The sequence below is a fragment of the Lates calcarifer genome, linkage group LG3 (genome assembly GCF_001640805.2).
Source record: "Lates calcarifer isolate ASB-BC8 linkage group LG3, TLL_Latcal_v3, whole genome shotgun sequence".
Lineage (NCBI taxonomy): Eukaryota > Metazoa > Chordata > Actinopteri > Centropomidae > Lates > Lates calcarifer.
The window spans coordinates 22,923,031-22,944,292 of NC_066835.1; the positions used below are offsets into that span (position 1 = coordinate 22,923,031).

General features: G+C 40.9%; 3 protein-coding genes across 6 annotated transcripts; all 3 read left to right on the forward strand.

Moving 5' to 3' along the window:
- Positions 1-464: 464 nt before the first annotated feature.
- Positions 465-9,730, forward strand: LOC108892776 (toll-like receptor 13). Of its 4 annotated transcripts, XM_051069386.1 has the most exons (7): positions 465-792; positions 1,604-4,147; positions 4,950-5,067; positions 5,283-5,533; positions 6,618-6,668; positions 6,764-6,869; positions 9,229-9,730. In XM_051069386.1, the coding sequence occupies exons 1-4, from the start codon at positions 558-560 to the stop codon at positions 5,521-5,523; spliced, it is 3,138 nt and encodes a 1,045-aa protein (XP_050925343.1). In that variant the 5' UTR covers positions 465-557; the 3' UTR covers positions 5,524-5,533; positions 6,618-6,668; positions 6,764-6,869; positions 9,229-9,730. The 4 variants fall into 4 exon arrangements, with proteins under 4 accessions (XP_050925343.1, XP_050925340.1, XP_018546010.2 ...); XM_051069383.1 differs by having other exon boundaries at positions 5,283-6,668; XM_018690494.2 differs by having other exon boundaries at positions 6,618-6,869.
- On the forward strand, positions 9,622-12,913 carry LOC108892780 (uncharacterized). Its single transcript, XM_018690499.2, has 6 exons — positions 9,622-9,769; positions 10,744-10,886; positions 11,651-11,715; positions 12,356-12,514; positions 12,598-12,702; positions 12,787-12,913. Exons 1-6 carry the CDS (start codon positions 9,653-9,655, stop codon positions 12,825-12,827), a joined length of 630 nt encoding a protein of 209 aa, XP_018546015.1. The 5' UTR covers positions 9,622-9,652; the 3' UTR covers positions 12,828-12,913.
- A 1,588-nt stretch (positions 12,914-14,501) lies between these two features.
- Positions 14,502-20,973, forward strand: LOC108892775 (saxitoxin and tetrodotoxin-binding protein 2). Its single transcript, XM_051069261.1, has 12 exons — positions 14,502-14,695; positions 15,262-15,407; positions 15,990-16,081; positions 16,313-16,438; positions 16,549-16,668; positions 16,839-16,867; positions 17,803-17,913; positions 18,618-18,763; positions 18,950-19,035; positions 19,337-19,465; positions 20,540-20,659; positions 20,830-20,973. The coding sequence occupies exons 1-12, from the start codon at positions 14,567-14,569 to the stop codon at positions 20,874-20,876; spliced, it is 1,281 nt and encodes a 426-aa protein (XP_050925218.1). The 5' UTR covers positions 14,502-14,566; the 3' UTR covers positions 20,877-20,973.
- Positions 20,974-21,262: the final 289 nt, after the last annotated feature.

Here is a 21,262-nt window from a genome sequence, read left to right on the forward strand (position 1 = left end):
GGATTTGGAAGAGACAGAGCTGAATTAAGGAAAATAAGATGGTGAGAGATTTGCAGCTTTTAGCAGCCATGTGCTGAATGCTGTCACTGAACTGAATAATGATGAATAATTAAGTCATTACTGTTCTAATATTTTATTTCTTTCCCTGCGGTGAAACCAGTTTTGGTCCATTTCTGCAAACTGTTCTCACTGTAATAATCTATTCTGAAAATGATACAAACAGTATGATTTTAATAAATAGCTTAATATTTATTATTATATGCTCACCGGTCACTTTATTAGGTACACCTGTTCAACTTTAACAAATATCTATATCAAATATCACATGTAAGGGTTAATGTCAGTTTAGTTGTACATGGAAGTCATTTCCAGGAGGCAGGGTTGATGACGCAGGTGTTTGTTTGTGGTTTGAATGAATGTGCTCGTATTAAACTGCAGATACAGACGACAGCAGCTGAGCCTCAGCTGCACAGCTTAGAGCTGAGGTTATCTGTGTAACCAATAAAGAAAACAAAGATAAATCTGCTCAGTGAGAACTTCCCATTTTATTTTCATACATGTTTAATATTCAGGTTCTTCTTCTTTCTCTTCTTCTTTTGAAACTTTTCAGGCGTTATCACTCAACCACAATGTACTTCGAGTGCACCGCAGGGTCATGCATATCAGACGACACATGGTCCGAGCAGGAAATGATACGAGCAGAGGCAGAGGAAGAAGTCTCTGTGAGAGGTGACTGCTCTCAGTTCAGCTCTGCCTGTTCAGTGATGAGTCTGGCTGCTCGGCAGATAAACTGTGAGTATTGTTTTTCATTATTTTTAATAAGGAATTTAATTAAAAGTAAACTTTATTTATATTCATGCTGATTTTATCGCACTTAAACATGTTTTTACTTTGTCATTGTGGGTTACTGATCAGTAAAGTGTGCAAAAAGTGATGGGGTCTGAATACTTTCTGAGGCCACTGTACACAATGAAACTCTGGCTTTATGCCTTGTCCCCTAACATTATGACAGGGTTGTAAAGAGCAGCCATATCCACAGAACAAAATCTGTTTTTATTCCCTGACTGAAGATGATTACAGTGATAACAGAACAGAATAGTTACCATCCTCTTTTATGCACTTAGAAAACAATATCAGTGAAGCCAGTAAGAGGGCGGATGTGTCTCCTGTGAACGACCTTTCCTGAAACACTCTTGCTACAGTAAATGGTCTCTGGCTCAATATTGTCTGCAGATAATTCAGCCTACTGAACTCATCAGACATCTATTAACCCCTGTGGACAACAGAAGTTGCTTGTTTCTAAATAAAGAAAGAAATAGAAATGAACCTCAAGTAACTACTTCTGTAGTTTCCAGACAGCTTACATTATTTCACCAGGAAAAATAAACAAAATATACCTTTACAAACATTCTCACATGAATTCAAAATCCATTTTTGAAGAAAATCATGAACTCTCACTCCAATGTTCAGCCAGTAAACAAAGACACACAATCATAGAGATTAGGGGCATAAATGCAGAAGCTGGTTGGTGATAAAACTGGTGTTTAAAATAGTGCACAGGGCAACTGTCTAACGCTGAGTTTATTGTTTAACCCCCTGTCAGGCGTTAACTCATTAGAGGGGACGTGGCTGTTTTTATCCTGTATCATCACGGCAGCGATGGGATCCTGGTTTCTGATCCTTCTTCAGAGCTTCCTCCTCTTTCTTCTGTCTGTCCTGCTTCATTCTAACCCCTCGCTGGCTTACGCACTGAAAAACTGCACCATATCTTATTCTCACAACAGGACTGAAGTTTGGGTCGAATGCATCCATCGTTTCCTCACCGCCATTCCTGACGACATTCCCCACAATGCAATATCTCTAGATCTTAAATCCAATCAGATTTTAAGAATCAACAGAAGAGAGCTCAGCGGTTTATCGGAGCTCAGATATTTAAACCTTAATGAAAACAAAATTTCTCGTATAGAAGATGGAGCTTTTGCCGACTTGGTGCAGTTAAGGAACCTCGACGTAGACTTGAACAACCTGACAAGCGTGACAGATAACATGTTTCAGGGACTGTCCAAATTAGTTCATCTGTCTCTGTACCTCAACCAAATCACGTCCATATCCCCACTGGCCTTTCAGCCCCTCATAAGCTTACAGAGACTGATACTGAGGTTTAATAACCTGTATCAAATTTCTCACATTGCTCCAGTTTTTCGACTCCCAAAGTTATACGAGCTGGACCTCGCACAAAACAACTTCACGTCTTTTCAGTCAGACGACCTCCCTGTTAACGCCTCCAACCTCAGGACACTGAATTTAAATACAAATCAACTGAGAAAGTTCAGCCTTACGAGAGACGTCTTTCCCCATCTTGAGTCTTTTCACTTGCCTGAATGCAGCGGTGACTTTGAGTGGGGTATATCCAACAAGACTTTTCTGCGGAGCGTTAAACATTTATACTTGAGTGAGACAACTGTAAGTTTTGAGATCTACAGTATGATGCTGCAGAGTGTGGACTCAGTGGAGTATTTATCTCTGGCCTTTATGAAGACGTTGCTAAATGAAGGTTTGGTAAACATCGCCTGCCAGCGCCCGGCTCTGACAACACTCAGTTTGAGTTATAACTTTGTTGGAAGCATAAATGAGACACTGCTGCAGCGTTGCTCTGGAGTTACTGATCTGGATTTAGCAGCTAATGTTCTGACTGAGCTGCCTGAGGTTTCATTCAGATCAATGAAGCAACTCCGACGTCTGGCGTTAAACCAAAATCGTCTGACCAGAGTGCCGCTTGCCATCCGAGGCCTTTCTACACTTGAAATCCTTAAGCTGAGTGACAACTTTATCCCTGAGTTAGGCTGCTCTGACTTCCAGGCTTTGACAGGATTAAGAGAACTTTACCTTAACCACAATCGCATTGGAATACTCAGAGGATGTGTTTTTCAAGATTTGAATGACTTGAAAATATTGCACATTGGACACAACGCGATTAATATCTTTGATGATACCTTCAAAGTCAGTTTGCAGAACCTGCAGGTTTTGAATCTGCACTCTAATGATTTCAACAAGCTCAGTAAAGGTGACTTTGGGAATCTGTCTTCCCTCAGGTATTTAGATGTAGAATCAGACACTTTTTATGTTGCCTCTGACGGGGTTTTCGAAGGACTCGACAATCTCCAAACTCTAAGTGTTTCACCATCCTCTTACAGGGAGGGACTCTTCACTGGACTCTGTCACTTAGAAAATCTCATGGTACATCAACGTTCTGACCAAAGCAGCATCGTGTCTGAGCAAAATGATGAGCCGCCTTTCTCTAGTTTACCTTTCTTAAAGCGGCTCATGATTAAGAATTATAATAAATATTTGTGTGAGATCTCCAAAAGCCTGCTCAGAGGTCTTCATTCTTTGGAGCTGTTTTCAGCCCAGCAGCTCTTCATTGAGGCACCTCACCCAGACACGTTTACAAACACTCCTCACCTGAAGAACCTACAAATAATTCAAAGTAATCTTGAAGGGTTAAAACCTGAACTGTTCCGACCAATCCCAAACCTGCAGGGTCTCGATCTGTCCAGAAACCAGCTCAGGTGTTTGGATTTTCTGACCCAGGCCAACCTGTCTGCTGTCAGGTGGATGACACTGAGCCACAATGAGTTGACAGTGATCAATGAGACGGTCTTCCAGTTCCTCCCTGCACTAACATATCTGGACCTGTCTGGTAACCCTTTCACCTGTGACTGCTCTAACACTGGCTTCATCCAGTGGGTGAAGAACAACAAACAAACACAGGTTGTTAATGCCTACCAGTACGTCTGTTCCTTTCCTCTGAGTAAACAAGGAACCAAGTTGCTGGACTTTGACATCCAGTCCTGTTGGATGGACGTCGGCTTCCTCTGCTTCATCTCCAGCTCTTGTCTGGTCGTTCTAACTCTGCTCTCGTCCTTCATCTACCACTTTCTGAGATGGCAGCTAGTCTACGCCTTCCACCTCTTCCTGGCCTTCCTCTACGACAGCAGGAGGAGGAGGAAGGGAGTTCCTCATCACTACGACGCCTTCATCTCCTACAACGTTCACGACGAGGCCTGGGTTTTCAGTCAGATGCTGCCGGTGCTGGAGGGAGAGCAGGGCTGGAGGCTCTGTCTGCACCACAGAGACTTCCAACCAGGTAAACTGAAGTCAGTCTTTATCTTTAAAACTAATCATTTTATGATCAATAGTAATTCACAAATAATTTTATCATCAACAGAAGCACCCCGGTTCACGTGTGCAACCAGTACAGGCCTCATGTTGTATCTCTTTTTCTCTTCTTTTTGACCTCTGTTTCTCACTTCCTCCTTTTGTCATTTACTGTCTGATCTGAGCTACAATCAAAGGGCTAATTTTCTATTTTTAGAGGTGTTACAGTTTTCAGATCCCTTTTCTTTTGGTCGTCATAGTCCATTGTGAGTCAGATACTCAGGTCATGCAGTGAACATGCAGTTTGTTGGGTCAGATCACTACATGTTGAGAGACTAACTCTAGCAGTTCTGTGACTCTGTATGAAAGTTTTTGTCTTTTCTTTTGTTAGATTATCTTAGATAATGTGACCATACTGCACAAGCATCTAGAGATAAATAATAATTACTAGAGGTCTGGAATTAGACCATGTCACAGCACCACAACAGTTTCTCTCCTCTTTTCTCTTCATAGTCAGAGTCTGGGCAGAATGAAACGCTCTCTCTCAACTGCTTTTTATTAAAGAAGCAGGTGTTTTCTAACAGTTTTGTTTTGTGTGCTGATGATTCAAGATTTCAGACACTTACTCAGCTCATTGTTCTCCCACTGAAGTCCCCCATCACACCTGTCCACTGTCTTTGTTTGCTAACATCACCAAGATCCTGCAAGTCTGGCCGGACTGTTCAGACATCACTCTGACAGTATGTCAGTGATCTGATATGAAGGACAGCTGTTACCTGCTGTCTCCACAGGTAAACCCATCATCGAGAACATTACAGACGCCATCTATGGCAGCAGGAAGACCATCTGTGTGATCAGCCGCCGCTACCTGCAGAGCGAGTGGTGCTCCAGAGAGATCCAGATGGCCAGGTGGGGGCGCCACCTTTAATTATTCTTTAAGTAGTTTGTTTACGAGACTAAAACATCATAGTCCTGGAGATCATTAAAACTTACTGATTCCTCTGAATGGTCCTCATGTGCTCCTGTCCTGGTCTGTCCTGGTGTGTCCTGGTCCTCTCCCAGTCTGTCCTGGTCCTGGTGTGTCCTGGTGTGTCCTGGTCTAATCTGGTCCTGTGTTGTTGCAGCTTCCGTCTGTTTGACGAGCAGAAGGACGTGTTGATCCTGCTGTTCCTGGAGGAGATCCCGACCCGGCAGCTGTCTCCATACTACCGCATGAGGAAGCTGGTGAAGAGACGCACCTACCTGAGCTGGCCTCAGGCCGGCCGACACACAGGAGTCTTCTGGCAGAACGTACAGAGAGCTCTGGAGACGGGAGACACTCCCACCGAGACCTCAGACCTCCTGACTGGACCTGCAGGACACTGAGAGACCACAGGTACAACAGAGAGAATCAGCTGAGCCTGGATCATCAGGACCAGACACAATCAGACAATTTACTTAAACATGTTCGCTATAAATTCTCAAACCGCCTTTACTTACATCAGGTGCAGAAAGTGCCACAGTCCAGCAAATCCTGAAGAGCCTTTTACAGGTTGAGAGTATTGTCATCAGAAGTCATTAAAATAAACGTTACAATCTGCTAAACTTTTTACCTAGATTTAGTCCTGTTTTTAAAAAAACAATCTGCTGCTGCATCAGCTCTGTTTTACTTTAAATCTAAAAGCAGCAGTGTGAAGGATTTAGAGCCATCTAGTGTTGAGAACACAGGACGGCAGCCGAACTCTCACTCTCTGAGTGTGTTAGAGTCTACGGTGGCCGGGTGATAAAATGGTGTCATCTTCTGCATCAGCCACTCTGTCAAAGAAAACTAAATATTTCATTTATGTTATTTACCTTGTTTATGTGAGCAGCCATCTTGAATTCTTATGTCGAAGTTGGTGGGGTTGCTCCGACTTAAAGGGGCGTTCAGGTTCAGACTTCTGACTAGGATCCCGGAAATTCCAACTTCAGAGTACAACTAGAACACACCATACCTCCTTTCCTGCTGTTTTCATGGAGCAGCAGAGGAGACATGTTGACAACTCGTGTTCAGAGCAAGAAAAGCTCCCGCAAGTGTTTTTATGTGTCTTTGAAATCAAAGATGGACAGAACATTTCTGCCAACAGATCCCGGTAAATGTTATACACTGGACCTTTAAATCCTCATGTTTACTAGAGATGTAGCTTCTGTTTCTACTGTTACTGCATCATGTGTTTCAGTTTGTATTAAATGCTGCTTTTCCTCAGATGACAGTGACAGAAATGATGAAGCCTGATGATCAGAAGCTGATTCCTGTCATGTTTAATGATCAGACAGAAAACCTCAGGTTAAAGTCGATTTATTCTATCACAGGAAGAACTGTAAGGCTAAAAGCAGCTAATCTTTTCATTATGAATGAAGTCTGACAGTTACCTCCTTTAATAGAACAGGAAATATTCACACTGACAACAGGTCAATTTTTAACATTTGTCCTTTAAAAGAAAAGAAAAAGCTCATCACCTTTGTCGTCGTGGCTCTGATCGTCATCACATGTGAGTAATCATCTTTACCGGACTCATTCTGGAAAATACTGTGTCTTCTTGTTTTTTACATTCACAGTAAATGTCACTGGTCTTTTCCTCCTCAGGAGCAGTGAACACACCACACAGTGAAACAGGAAGTGAGGACGTTCTCCACCACACATCTGGAGCAGGAGGAAGCAGACGTGTTGGTGGATGAAGCCATCAGAGAAGGTATTATATATGGATTAATAACAGCACATAAAAATGTAATCTGTAGGTTCAGATTCCTTCAGTGTTGACTAAAAAGACTGTAAAAACTCTGAGTAAAACAGTTTCAGGTTAAAAATCAATGTTTCTTTGTGTTCTCTGAGAGCGGCTGTTTGCTCAGCTTGTTTCTCTGATTCATGAAGATCCAGACGTCTGAGGACTAAAATCCTTCATCTGGTTTAAGATCAGACTTAGAACGTTGACTTGAGTCGACTGAAAATGTTTTGTTTTTTTGTTTTTTATTATTATTATGGGGCTTTGTTTGCCTTTATTTGGACAGGACAGTGGAGAGAGAGTAGGGGAATGACGTACAATAAACTGGACCAGAAGCCGATCCAGGGACCAGCTGCTCAGGGCACTAAGGCCAAAAGTTGTGGAGGAAGTACTCAGATTCTTACAAAGTAAAAGCTGTAATGAACAGTATAGAAATATTCTGTTACAAGTAAAGTAGTCCTGTATTCAAAATTACAAAACTATCAGCATCAAAATATACTTGAAGTTCATATTATTGATTATTAGTATTATTGATGCACTAATGTGTTCATCACATGAGGCTACTTTTCAGAATTTTATGTACTCAATAACCAATATAGTGTTTATATGTAAGAATTTAGGCTCCAGCCTCCCTGCGACCCTTAACAGATAAGCAGTATAGATAATGGATGGATGGTTGTAATAATTTATCTGTAGATTATATTTTTTACTAATCTGTATCCAGGAAATGGAAATATTTGAGTAAATGTATTTAGTTACTTACCACCAGCTTGGCTCTGAGGCAGTGCAGAATCTGTAAAAATAAATAAATAAATAAACTGAGTGAGGGACCAGAGGCTGAGATCTGGATCTCATTGATTTGAACTCTGGCTCCCTCTAGTGTTCATTAACACACAGCACACACAGGTGAATGAGTTTCCGTCACCATCCTGAGGCTGCAGTGACACAGATCCTGAACTGATACAGCAGAGTTTTGGTCATGTGGTTCAGTGGAGGTCCAGACTGACTGATAACCTCAGACTTTCATGAACTGTCATAATTCTGCTGATCATCAGACTTCTTCATCTAATGCCATCATAGGGTCGATAACCTGACACCACCTCAGTGCTCAAAACACATTAACTCTCAGACTCCCTCAGTCTGGACATTATAACATCAGCTTGTGTCAAATATCAAATATAACGGACACAAGATTTATACCAGGTGTTTTCTTTTAGAAACTCAGGAGCTGATCGTGGCATTTCCACAGAAATGAATTGATTTCATGTGACAGGATGTTTACCAAAGTAAAAGTACTATAATCACAGTGTAAAGTCTCCCTCTTCCACGTAAAAGTATTATCATTAAAAATGAACCTATGTTTGAAAATTAAAAGTGCTCATGTCAGTGTCATATTATTGTAGTCAGGTTTGTGATACTGGACTTTTTTTTACTGATGCATCAACATGAAATTGTAGCTAGAGAAGCTAATTTCATTGACTCCTCATTGCTGCATGGTTTGAGTTTGAACAGTGTGTAGTTATAAACTCATCGTATGTTTTATACATCATTGAGTTAAAAAACAGTTTGAAGTAACTGGTAGCTGTAGGTGTAAATGGAGCAGAGTATTTTGTGCAGTCACAGTGACCTCTGACCTTTGACTTTTGACCACCAAGATTGAGTCAGTTCATCCCCGAGACCACGTGAACATTTGTGGCAAATGTGAAGAAATTTCCTTGAAGCATTTCTGAGGTATCACATTATTAATAACAAACAACCTGAAACATAACGGCTCCAGCCACAGCTACCATCGGTGCAGACGAGTTAAATGTTGATTTACACGTCACTGAGACAAAGTGAGAGTAAGATTGTAGAGCAGGATGAGTACAGAGCATTACCTTTATCTACAGACCTTAAAAGATCATTTCTTAGACTAATGAAATTACATTTTCATTCTACATATGAAGGCAACTGGACTTTTCTCCTCATCTGTAAGACTTCATCAGCTCTGACTCACTGGTGGGGGGATCAGGTATTTAACCTCCTGTGGGGTCGTTAACACCTTGCTGTTGAGGTGGGTGTTGTGGTGTGTTCCAGTTGTAGAATTTCCAATAACATCAGTCAGATTGAATTGTTGTTAGTTGGGGATATTGTTAATGACATGATCTCATCGACATTTATCCTGAGCAGGTAGAAATTAAATAATGTCTGTATGTGATTAGAAGGCAGAATGAGATGAGGCACATATCGGTTTCTCAGGGTTTTATGGGTCTGACACTGTGACTAAGCATTTCAGTCCAAACCTTATCTGTTCCTCGTACTATTACCTCCTACCTCTCTTCATTCACAGTGGATTGTGAAACATTTGAATCTGCAGCCCCAGGAAAGAACGGAGCATTAGATATTGCAGCAGTGATGACAGAGGTCAGTTCAATTTTATCTGGATTGAAGCAGTTGAATGTGAGCTGTTTACTCAGTGTGTCTGAGTTACATTGATGATCAAGGACAATTCAACAAATCAGTAATGATTGATACACAAACCCACCAGTGTTATGAAATCCTACAACCACAGCAACTTTGGAATCCCCTTTGGACTGAGGCACACGGGCTGAGAGATGTTTCTTACCCAACTCTGCGCAAATGAAGTCCCTTCTATGTAAATAATGGAAAAACCCAGAAGCGTGTATAAAGGCTGAGTGAGGTTCCGTCGTCGTTACTTTCGTGCAGTGTTTTCGTCCTCAGTTGATCGTCTGGAGCTGAGCGGCTGTAGCATCATGAATCTGTGGTTCGGTCACTTCCTGTTCGCGGCATTGTTTCTGTGCAGCTCGGCTCTGACGCCTGAAGAATGCAAACCCTTGGTCACACCTTTGTCTCTGGCCGACCCCTCCATGGTAAACCCTGATTCCTGACTTGGACTTTGGGTTCATTCATTAGACATTACGATTGAGGTATTAAAGCAGTATTCAGCTTTTTGGGAACATCTATAAAAATGTATGATCCAGTGATTTACTGTTTAATTTGTTGCACCCTCCAACTTAAGGCTTAGTACACTGGAGGAAAACAAGACTATATGTATTTTTCCACCTGGATCTTTAATTTAAGAGGAGACTGAAGCAGATTAGTCCACTGACGTGTCAAGAGGCCAACAGTCGTCTTTTACGTCACTTGTATGTTCAATAATATTGAAAAATGGACTGTGTCATTTTATCTGTGGTAAAATCTCTTTAACTGCTCCATCCTGATTATTGTCGACACAAACCACAGGAAAAACAACGTGTTTGTAGTTGCAGGTATTTAGAATTGATGTATAACAAACACTAGCGCACTTGACCGATCTGCAAGCCCCACTCCAAAAAGATCCCGGTCCCTCAGAGAGTATAACCCCATGAGCAGGGACTTTTTTGAGAGGTAAAACTATCTGCTCAGAGCTTAATTTTGGAACCTACAACAACTTGACATTTTAGAGGAAAAGGGGAATAAATGCCTCAAAGTAATTTAAGGGTACAGTGCTGGGAAACAAATCTGAAGGTTAGGAAAAATGGTGTCAACAATTTTTAAAATATTTTTTGTTATGCCTTCTGTCAAACCCTGAAACCCTCTGAGATTACACGACTGACGATTAGAACATTTTTTATTTCCACTACCTTTGTTCTTCTGGTTAGAGGTGGATGTTCTCTGAAATGTTTGGTAATTTTTCCTGCATGATGCCTGTTTCTATACCTGAGCAAAAAACATGATTTGGCAGATTTAAATACCCAGTGCTTTGTACAGATTTCTGTTGGTGCCACAAAAGTGTGCCTCAGCATTCAGCCCTGCTTCCATTAATAATGTTTGTGTCACTAACTGACTTCATGCTCGTGTGCAGATGTTCGGCCGGACGAACTTCCTCGTGGGTTATACCGACACTGAGCTGTACAACAACATGCTGAAAGTGACCGACAGCTCCTGGCTGAATATCAGTGCGTCGGACACCCCCAACAAGGTTATTATGTCTCAGGAGAACAAAATGTGAGTTTATAACAGAGCAACACCAACTGTTGAAAATACACAACATTATAATTATTACCTGTTGACTGCACCTGTTGAACTTTCCATCCTACCACAGCCTGGATACAGCAGAACGATGCAGATTCAGTGTCCATGCAGGTTCTCAGTGATCCAGGTCATGATAGTCTTAAGTTAAAGTTGAAGGCATCTGGTCTTCTTTTAGTTTCTTGAAGATGTTTCACCTCTCATCTCAAAGGCTTCATCAGTTCTAAAAGTTGTTTGGGAAGACTCAGGGTGGGGTGGTCACCATGGAGGTGATCTTCAGATTTGTTGACCCACCCTGTTGTCATGTTAGTCCTTAGGATCACATGTGAGAAGGTGTTGCTCATTAGTTTGTTGTAGCCCCACATTGGCCAATGTAATCCTAATGATCCACATGACCACAAGGTGGATCACTGGATACAACCCCTTACTGAAGAAAACTTTGAAAAATCTGATTTTTCTCTGGAAAGTTCTGCAACAAAAAGGTGGATTCATGGACATGGATTCTTCAGAGTATGTCCCTTTAACCCTCACTCAGTATCTTTGCTTCACAGTTTGAAATCCTCTGGCTAAAAGGTTCAGCTGCTTGACCTCAGTAATATCAGTTTTACAAAAGAATCCTAAGTTAAGGTTCACTTAGTCACCTTTTTCTAGAGCTTTCCAACAAATCCCAACATGGACAAAAAGTCCTAAAACAGCTCTGTCAGAATATGAACTTACCTCTTCCTCTGTCTTTTTCACAGGGGTGGAAAGTGCTTAAGCTCATTGGTCGGTGTAACCATTGACGGTGACACTGTAACAACATCATGTAAGTTATTTTGATTTTTCACATCCAACACTGGAGTTTCTAATTCAGCCGGGGAGACCAAGTTTCTGATGTGCATCAAATTAAAAGCTGCAGATTCATCAGATGTATCACCCTGCTGCCTTCAGACGGCTGTAGGAATTTAATTAACAGACGGTTTTAATGCAGCGTAAATTAAGTAAATCCAGAATAAACCTCCTGAGAAACATGGTCTAATTTTATCATAGTTTTGTCAGTCGTAGAGTTTTAAAACAATTTGTCAGAGTTAATGCAGATTTTTTTTGTGCTGTTTCATTACTCTCTCTCTACTCTAGCTTCATCCGGTGCATTGTTTTATTGTCCTTTTAAACATGTGTAACACATAGTTTGGAGCCTGAGGGTCATGTGATATGTGACATGTCCAACACTTAAATTAGTTTACAGAATATATGGCACTTTGCAGCCTGTAAGTTCTTTTGGACGTTAGTCCAAAGCCATATTTCTGCTTTCACCTGGCTGCATGTAGGTGAGTGTACAGGTGAATACACACGGGAATCTGTTTAGTTTTTTTGTTTTTTTGATTCATCACAGACAGTAAAATGGACCTGAAGAGAAATTTAGTGATGTCACTGAAATATTTTTCTGCTTGTGTCTCTGTCCTCAGATGCTAACGTCACCTCAGTGTTCCACCTCTTGCCAAGCTGTGACGGATGTCTGGTCTTCAACATTAACAGCAGGGCCAGAAACATTGAGAAGCTTCTAAGCCTTATGAACATGACCAGCACAGCAGAGGAGATCACCACTCACGCACTTTATCTGCTGGGTAGGAAGAAACAAGTCAGAGAGAGAGAAAATAACCCACTCTGCATCCGAAACATTTATCTATTTCCATCTTTCTGTCTCCAGGCCCAGAGACGACCTTGAAGGACTCAGATTTGGAGCATTTCAAGAAGCAGGCGAGCTGCCTCGGGTTCTCCAAAGAACCAGACTTCGTCTACAACCCAGAGAAAGGTGCTTCACCTGTAAAAGAAGAGTCTGTAGATGTGTGATATCATAGAAAACTGGTTTCTTTATTTCTGTCTTTTCTCTCTGCAGGTTTCTGTGCTGAGGGGGAGGGCATCAAATTACCGTTCTGAAGCAAAAACTCAACTGTCGTCCGAAGCAAATATTTCAAAGTGAAACTGAAGAAGTAAAGAGACAGAAAGTGACTCTAAACATCAAACATGTGGTCTGTGTCTTTTTTTATTGATGTTATTATGGTGGAGGGGCAGGGTTCACTCCTTCATTCACAATCTTCCTGTTTTTAACTTTTCTTCAGTATCACAGTAATGGTTGGTGATGGTTGTCTCTACATCCACTTCCTGTTTTATAAACCCTGTTTACATCACCCAAAGCATTATGGGAACTGTATTTCCAAAAATAAAACCATTATCCCCCAATAATAATTATAGATGTGACAGTATTAGTTATTAACTTTATAGAACAGAACATGTTTTTATGTGTGCAGATGTCAATGTGTCAGTCTGTGTGGGTGGACGTTGGTTGGTACATTTGTTCTTCAGGATGTTAACCCTGCGACCTCATTCCTGAAAACAGAACCAGCAGCTTTCATGGAAAACGTCCAGATTCAGATCAATTGACTCTTGACCAGGATTGTAAAAGTGGATGATATACACCAAAGAATAAAGGATAGAGGGTTTTTCCTGGCTTGAAATGAGGCAGTGTCATCCTGACTGTGCCTTCAGCAGGCTCAAGCAAACACTGTTTTATTTTTATTTTTTGAACCAGGAGAGTTCCTCTTTGTCAAGGGAGACCTGGCCAAGATGGACAGCAGCAAAAAAATGAGAGGAAGAAAAATACACAAGACAGAAAACACAACAGAATAACAAACACAGAAGCCACATTTTTAAAAAATTGGAGAATCTGCCTTTAATTCTTTTATTTTAGATTTAAATACATTTAAAGATTAATTCACAAAGCAGGTTCCACGCTGCAGCTGCAGAATATACAAAGGCCTTTTTTCTAATTTATGTTCAGACATTTGGGAAAGAAAGAAAATAATAAATTGAGAATGCAGAGAGTTTTAAGAGAGAGTTAGGAGAAAAAAAAGGTTTAAAATAAAATATGTTGTTGAAAATGACATTAAAGCGACGTTAACAGCTGATGACTCAGCACCTGAAAGCTCCTCTCGTCTTTCCCTCCGACTCTGATTCTCTCCATCCCTGGTCCTCCTCTCAAACTCTTTGTAAAGTAATCACAGATATTATGAAGCATATCCACTGAAAACATCACACTGACGAGATGCAACGTTAGTTTAGGAAACCTGCACAAAATCAAACAAATTAGCAAAAGAAACAGTTTGAACAGCTGCCAAATATCAGGGCAACACCTGACACACAGACACAAGCTGTAGCTCTTTTCTTCCTCTTTGGTGTTTTGTTCGAGAGCTGAAGGCACCACTCTCCCCCCATGACTTCATGCTCTGCTGCTACAGCAGCCCAGAACAGACAAACACTGGCTCTTAGAGGTGACCTTCAACATTTTTATGTCACCTGAAGGCCACCGTACATTCTCCAACATGCTTGCAGACAGAGAAAGAAGAAAAAGAGTGTAGAGAGACTTGATGTGTTAGTTATTTATAATTTAATGAGACCAGGTCAGTGCTGCAGAGAGCTCTGACCTTTTTACACATAAATACAGCAAAAAGAGACACCACAGTGTCAATCAGAGTTCAATAACACAGTGGACAAACACACACTTTGGACTGAGTGGGGGCAGGTGTGGGCCCCAGGGGCCATTATAATCTGACCAACTTCCCTCCTCAGTGTACTGTCCTGACAGAGCAGGGTGTGTTTGATTTTTGTCTCAGAGCAGGATGTGTTGTGTTGTGAAGCGTGCGGTGCTGCTGCTGCTGCTGGCGGCGGTGATCGGCTCCGACCCGGTGCCGGTTCCTGAAGACTGTGAAGGTCTGAAAACACCGCTGCCATCTAAAGACCTGCACAAGGTGAGTCTGTGTGGTCAACCAGACCCCTCACTCCTGAGGGGAAGGGGACCAATCATTCCACCTTTTACAATCTACTGTCTTTGACCTCGGTGGAGCTGAAGAACAGATTCAGACTTGTGCTCAGTTCATGATATTTTAGTTACACGTACACAAACTTTCTAATTCTTCGCTGTTTTAACTTGGATGAATCTGCCATGAATTCTGGGTAAATTAAGACTTTTTTCAAACTTCACTGCAGGAGAAAACTTTTGACCTTCACGCAAATTTTTCATCAGTTAAGTGTCAGAGAACTTCAGGTTCATGACTTTTTAAGTTGCGTTAAATTCATGTCAGAGCCAAATTCAAACACTACAGACCAGTCTAATATATCTGTGTGTAACTGAGAGGTGAAGTAATTAACTGTGCCCAGACAGAAAAACAACAACCAAAGCCCCCCCAGCTATCCTGTCTTCTTAGACCTCCAGTTTTAAAGTATAAAAACTTCTAGAGAAAACACAGAAAACAGACATGTCCTCCGCAGCAGCATCAGTCCTGACTGACTCTGACCTATTTCCTTCCTCCTGCAGGTTTTCGGGGACTGGGTTCTGGTCTGGTCCATCGCAGACCATCCGCAGGGCTGGGACCTGCTGCCAAACGTTACCAGCTCCCATGTTGAGCTCCAGCTCCTCGCCGACAACAAAACCATCGTGTTCACCGAGAGGAACTTGTACACGTGAGTGCATTCATTCTCCATCTGTCCACCAGATGTCCTCAGACCTTTATCCTGTTCCAAAATGAGCACCACTGACAGCGGAGAGGAAAAACTGCCTTTGACAGGAACAAACTTCAGTTCAAACTGAGAGGATGCAGCTCTCAGCTTGAACTGGTTTTAAAATAGAACAGATCTTTATCGTCACTGTTTGACAAACAAAAGACCATTTGGCAGCTCTTGGATTGACAGCACACAATAAGAAGACAAAAATACCCAAAAATTCTACATATCAAATACAGATAAATAAAATAGAGAGGTAGTAAAAACAGAGGTAATAGTGCAAAAGTGGAGAGATAAAATGAGAGTTTCGGGTTTTGAGCTGTTATCTGTTGGTTTTGGTTGTGATTGTCCTGTATGACGTTGCTTTATTGATTATTTTAATGTGACTTGTTTTTAGATTTACAAACAGCAGAGATGTGGTATATAATATTTTGGGAAGGACTGTCATCTTGATGAGGTTGATAGAGGAAGGGTCAGCATCTCTCTGAGACTTTTAATCAAAGGATTCATATTCTCTTCATTGTTTTCTGTTTGTGTTTTCAGTGATAAGTCATGTGCCACCTACGTCATCAACATGTCGATGCCCTCTGACCCCTCCGACTCCGAGCACCACACACTGCCCACCGAGTCTGCAAGTGAGTTGCACCAACACACACAATAATAGTTTGTTTTGGTTATAACACTATTAATAATAATGAAAACAATAGTTACAAACTGATTATCTGATTAAAAATCCAGTGTCCTGGTGGGAAACCTCGGCTCCTTCATTCATCCGGATGTTACTTTGACATGTACCCAACTAAACATTGTTGTTACTGTTGTTGTTGACAACACTGTCATATTATTTGTGTTTGTGTGTCCATTAGCGGTGGAGAAGGACGGAGTTGTTCAACCCTACAACGACTCAGGTGTAGTGGATGTTTATGAGAGCTGCGCCGACTGTCTGGTTGTGATCTACAAAAACATACATGGACAATACCTGCTTATCTACAGTAAACTCACAACACAAACACACACACACATTTTACGTCAGTACATTAGCTTAGAAATTTAAAGGAATAGTTCATATCTCAGTGGTGTGTATGTGCTGTGTGTATATCAGGGAGGGAGGGGCATCATTTGGACGCTGAGCAGTTGAAAGCCGACCACGGTCATCACAGGAAACAGGCCGAGTGTCTGGGACTCCCTCACGACAAACCGTTCATCTATGACGGAGCTGCAGGTCAGTGACCTCTCAGACTCTCTGGCATGTTTCTGTGAATTTGTGCAAAGTCAGAAATAGCTCTATGATGATATGGGTGTAGTCAGGTGGAAAGAAATAATGTTCCTGCAAGATGGAGTCATCATTTCAGCGTCAACAATTAAACTAAAACGACTCTCGTCTCCTCACAGATTTTTGTCATAAGAAATCTTCTCCAGAAGTGAAGCAGGAGTCCTGAGTGAAGATGATGTTACAAACCAACATCTTGTTGAATCAGAAAGTGTCAACTTGTATCAGAAAAGTTATTCACAAATAAAGTAAGAGCAGGTTCTGAACCCTGAATGTGTTTTTCTTTGGAGTGGCTTCAGAACATGATGCTAACATATGTAAACATTCATTACTTTAACTTTAAGCCTTGTCACTAAATACAGTCCTTTCTGTCTTGTTTTATCTTTTGTAAAATGAGGAAATCTGATAACATCCAGCTGTTTACCAGCTCTGAGCATTAATACAGAGAGCTGAAGGGACAGTAATCACTTTGTGAGAAAGGTAAATAAATCAGGGTGTCGTCTGCGTAAATATGATTCCAAAATTTCAGAGCACAATTGTATATTTTCAGAGTCAGTGATTCTGGGGATTTAGTGAAACAACATTTTTATGTGTATAATATTTTTTGTGATAATGAGAAATATAAATTCAGTCTGTCTGTTCTTCATGATGACTCCTAAAAACATCTGAAAGATATGAAATCTATACTCATGGATTTGGAGCTCAGTAGTGATGGGTAGAATACACATGATATAATGACTCTGAAGTAAAAGTACACATAAAAATGAGTACACTACCCAAGTAGTGAGTAACTTCAGATGCAATTTATTACATTTGTTACATCTTCCAAATTGTCTTGTCAGTAATGAAACTCACTTATTTTCAAAACACATCTTTTAAAACCAGTAACACTATTACAACCTGTCCTCAACAGAGTTCAATAACACAGTGGACAAACACACACTTTGGACTGAGTGGGGGCCGGTGTGGGCCTCAGGGGGTTTATAACCTGACCAGCTTCCCTCCTCTCAATACACTGTCCTGACAGGGCACAGAGCAGGGTGTGTTTGATTTTTGTCTCAGAACAGGATGTGTTGTGTTGTGAAGCGAGCGGTGCTGCTGCTGCTGCTGGCGGCGGTGATCGGCTCTGACCCGGTGCTGGTTCCCGAGGACTGTGAAGGTCTGAATAAACCACTGCCAAGAAATGACCTGCACAAAGTGAGTCTGTGTGGTTGACCCGACCCCTCCCTCCTGAGGGGGCTGAACTTTTCATTGCTTGTAATCAAATATGGCCGACCAAAGAAATCAGATTATTTAATGACTTCATGTAAGTGAAGTGACTCTGTGTGTGAATAGAGAAACATTAGACACTTACAGTGTGTTAGTGACAGTGGTCAACTGACCAGGAGTCGAACCCTGGATGTTGTGGTTATGTGGTGAATGCCCTAGACATCAGGCTGGTGGGTTTGACGTTGTAAACAGACAAAACTCTGTAGAGAGCAGTTCTTAACATACAGTTAGTTCATGGACATGAAATCACCAGATGACCAGTGTTCACTTATAGATTTCTGTGTATCTCTGTTGTGATTCGTCTCTGAGCTCTCTTGTTCACTGCTCAGAATGTGCCATTCCTACTGTCACTACTGTCTTTGTTGATCAGCAATCTCCCACAATTAGGGAGTTTCAAAGTAAAAAATGTAGATTCCCAGAGAAAACACTGAGAAAACATATATATAATATATTATATATTATATATAATATATATTGAGGGGCGGCTATGGCTCAGGAGGTAGAGCAATCAGAAGGTTGGTGGTTCGATCCCTGGCTCCTCCAGTCGTACAGTACAGTCCATTTACCATTTTTACCATACATGTCCTCAGCAGCAGCATCAGTCCTGTCTGACCTGTTTCCTCCACCTGCAGATTTTTGGGGACTGGGTTCTGGTGTGGTCCGTCTGTGACCCTCCAATAGCCTGGTACGAGGAGTCACAAATTAAGAGTTCCCACGTTGAGTTCCGGCTCCTCCCTGACAACAAAACCATCGTGTTCAATGAGAGGAACCTTCTTGTGTGAGCGCTTACAGTATGTTAGAGATTATTTAAATAGTAGTTCACTTAAAAGTATGGTGATGTTATGTTATTCTGATCTTATCAGCAAACTCTGACAAACACTTGTTCACATCAAACTTCTCTGATCAATGCTGTTGTGTCTTCATGTTATGTTGTCTAACTCTTGTGTGTTTGTGTTATTTTCAGAGGTAATTCCTGTTCTAACTTCATCTTCAACATGTCTGTGTCCTCTGAGCCCTCCCACAACCACACACTGCTAACGGACGCTGCCAGTGAGTCACATCGATACACAAATACACAGAGTACAGTACAGTAATCATGGAGTATTATAAGTAATATGGAGTATAATATATATAAAAAATATAGTATAAGACTAGTGTAAAATATAGTGTATGCAAAGTCTAGTATATTCTAAGAAGAGTATTGTATATACAAAGCATACTATAGTGTATTGTATAACTATAGCACTGTACAGTATAAGTATAGTTCAATGCAGTGTCTTTTTGTTTTAATGTCTTGTTGTTGTTACTGTTATCGCTAACGATGCTGACATGTATTATGTGTGTCTGTCAGCGATGGAGGTCGATGGAACTGTGCAGCCTTTCAACTACACAGGTGTACTGGAGTTGTACGAGAGCTGCCCTGACTGTCTGGTTATGGTCAATAAAGGCTCCATATTTGGCCAATTCCTGATGATTTACAGTAAACACAACACACAACATAACACACGTTTTATAGTCATTGAATTAGCTCAGCAACTTTAAGGAATAGTTCAACATTGATGTGATGTGTGATGATTTATGAGGGTGAGTTAAAAGCCTGGCAGCAGCAGATTGTTCAGATAAGAAAACAATACATTTCTATAAACCAAATGTAAGGAGATAAGAGCATTGACAAGCATCTTCATTTGACTTTTTGAGACAAAAGTCCTGAGTTTAGCAACATTTCTTAGATGGAAAAAAAGAAGAGCAGGTCAAAGTCTTGACATAAGAATCAAAGGTCATAGATTGATCAAAAATGACACCAAGGATTTGAACATCAGCTTTTAAGGTGGAAGAGAAAGACTCAAACTTTTGTCCGAGTTGAGCAGCAAAAACATATTTGCCATCCAGTCTTTGAGTCTTTGGTTGCATTTAGGCAGTTGTTAACCCAACCGGTCGAGGCAGATGGCCGTCCACCCTGAGTCCAGTTCTGCTTGAGGTTTCTGCCTCTTAAAGGAAGTTTTTCCTTGCCACTGTCTCCTAGTGCTGCTCATGGTGGATCTGTTGGGTCTCTCTCTGTAAATACCTATTTTAAAGAGTATGGTCTAGACCTGCTCTATATGAAAAGTGCCTTGAGATGACTGTTGTTGTGATATGGTGCTATATAAATAAATGAAATTGAAATTGAATTGAATTAAAGTATATAACTTATCTATTTGATGTGGTTTAACAGATAAGTACAATTGAATGTCATCAGCATACAAATTATATGAAATTACTTTAAAACTGCTGATGATCCGATCCAATGGTAAAATGTACATTGAAAATAAAAAGATGATTTAACACAGAACCTTGCAGAACACCACATGATAGAATAGAAACGGAGACGTAAAACATTCTATCATGACAGTATGAAGTGAGCCAATCCAAGACAAAGCTGGACATCTCTAAATAATGTGAGGATTTTTTCATTGTGGCAGTTTAATGGTTATAACGCAAATTAAACTCAGATAAAGTCTGGTTAAAGTGGGTTGTGTGTTATCTCAGTGGTGTGTATGTGTTGTGTCTACATCAGGGAGGGAGGGGCATCATTTAGATTTTGAAAAGTTGAAAGCCGACCACGGTCATCACAGGAAACGGGCCGACTGCCTTGGATTCTCTGACAGTAAACCATTCATCTATGACGGAGCTGCAGGTCAGTGACCTCTCAGACTCTCTGGCATGTTTCTGTGAATTTGTGCAAAGTCAGAAATAGCTCTATGATGATATGGGTGTAGTCAGGTGGAAAGAAATAATGTTCCTGCAAGATGGAGTCATCATTTCAGCGTCAACAATTAAACTAAAACGACTCTCGTCTCCTCACAGATTTTTGTCATAAGAAATCTTCTCCAGAAGTGAAGCAGGAGTCCTGAGTGAAGATGATGTTACAAACCAACATCTTGTTGAATCAGAAAGTGTCAACTTGTATCAGAAAAGTTATTCACAAATAAAGTAAGAGCAGGTTCTGAACCCTGAATGTGTTTTTCTTTGGAGTGGCTTCAGAACATGATGCTAACATATGTAAACATTCATTACTTTAACTTTAAGCCTTGTCACTAAATACAGTCCTTTCTGTCTTGTTTTATCTTTTGTAAAATGAGGAAATCTGATAACATCCAGCTGTTTACCAGCTCTGAGCATTAATACAGAGAGCTGAAGGGACAGTAATCACTTTGTGAGAAAGGTAAATAAATCAGGGTGTCGTCTGCGTAAATATGATTCCAAAATTTCAGAGCACAATTGGGGCATATTTTTATGT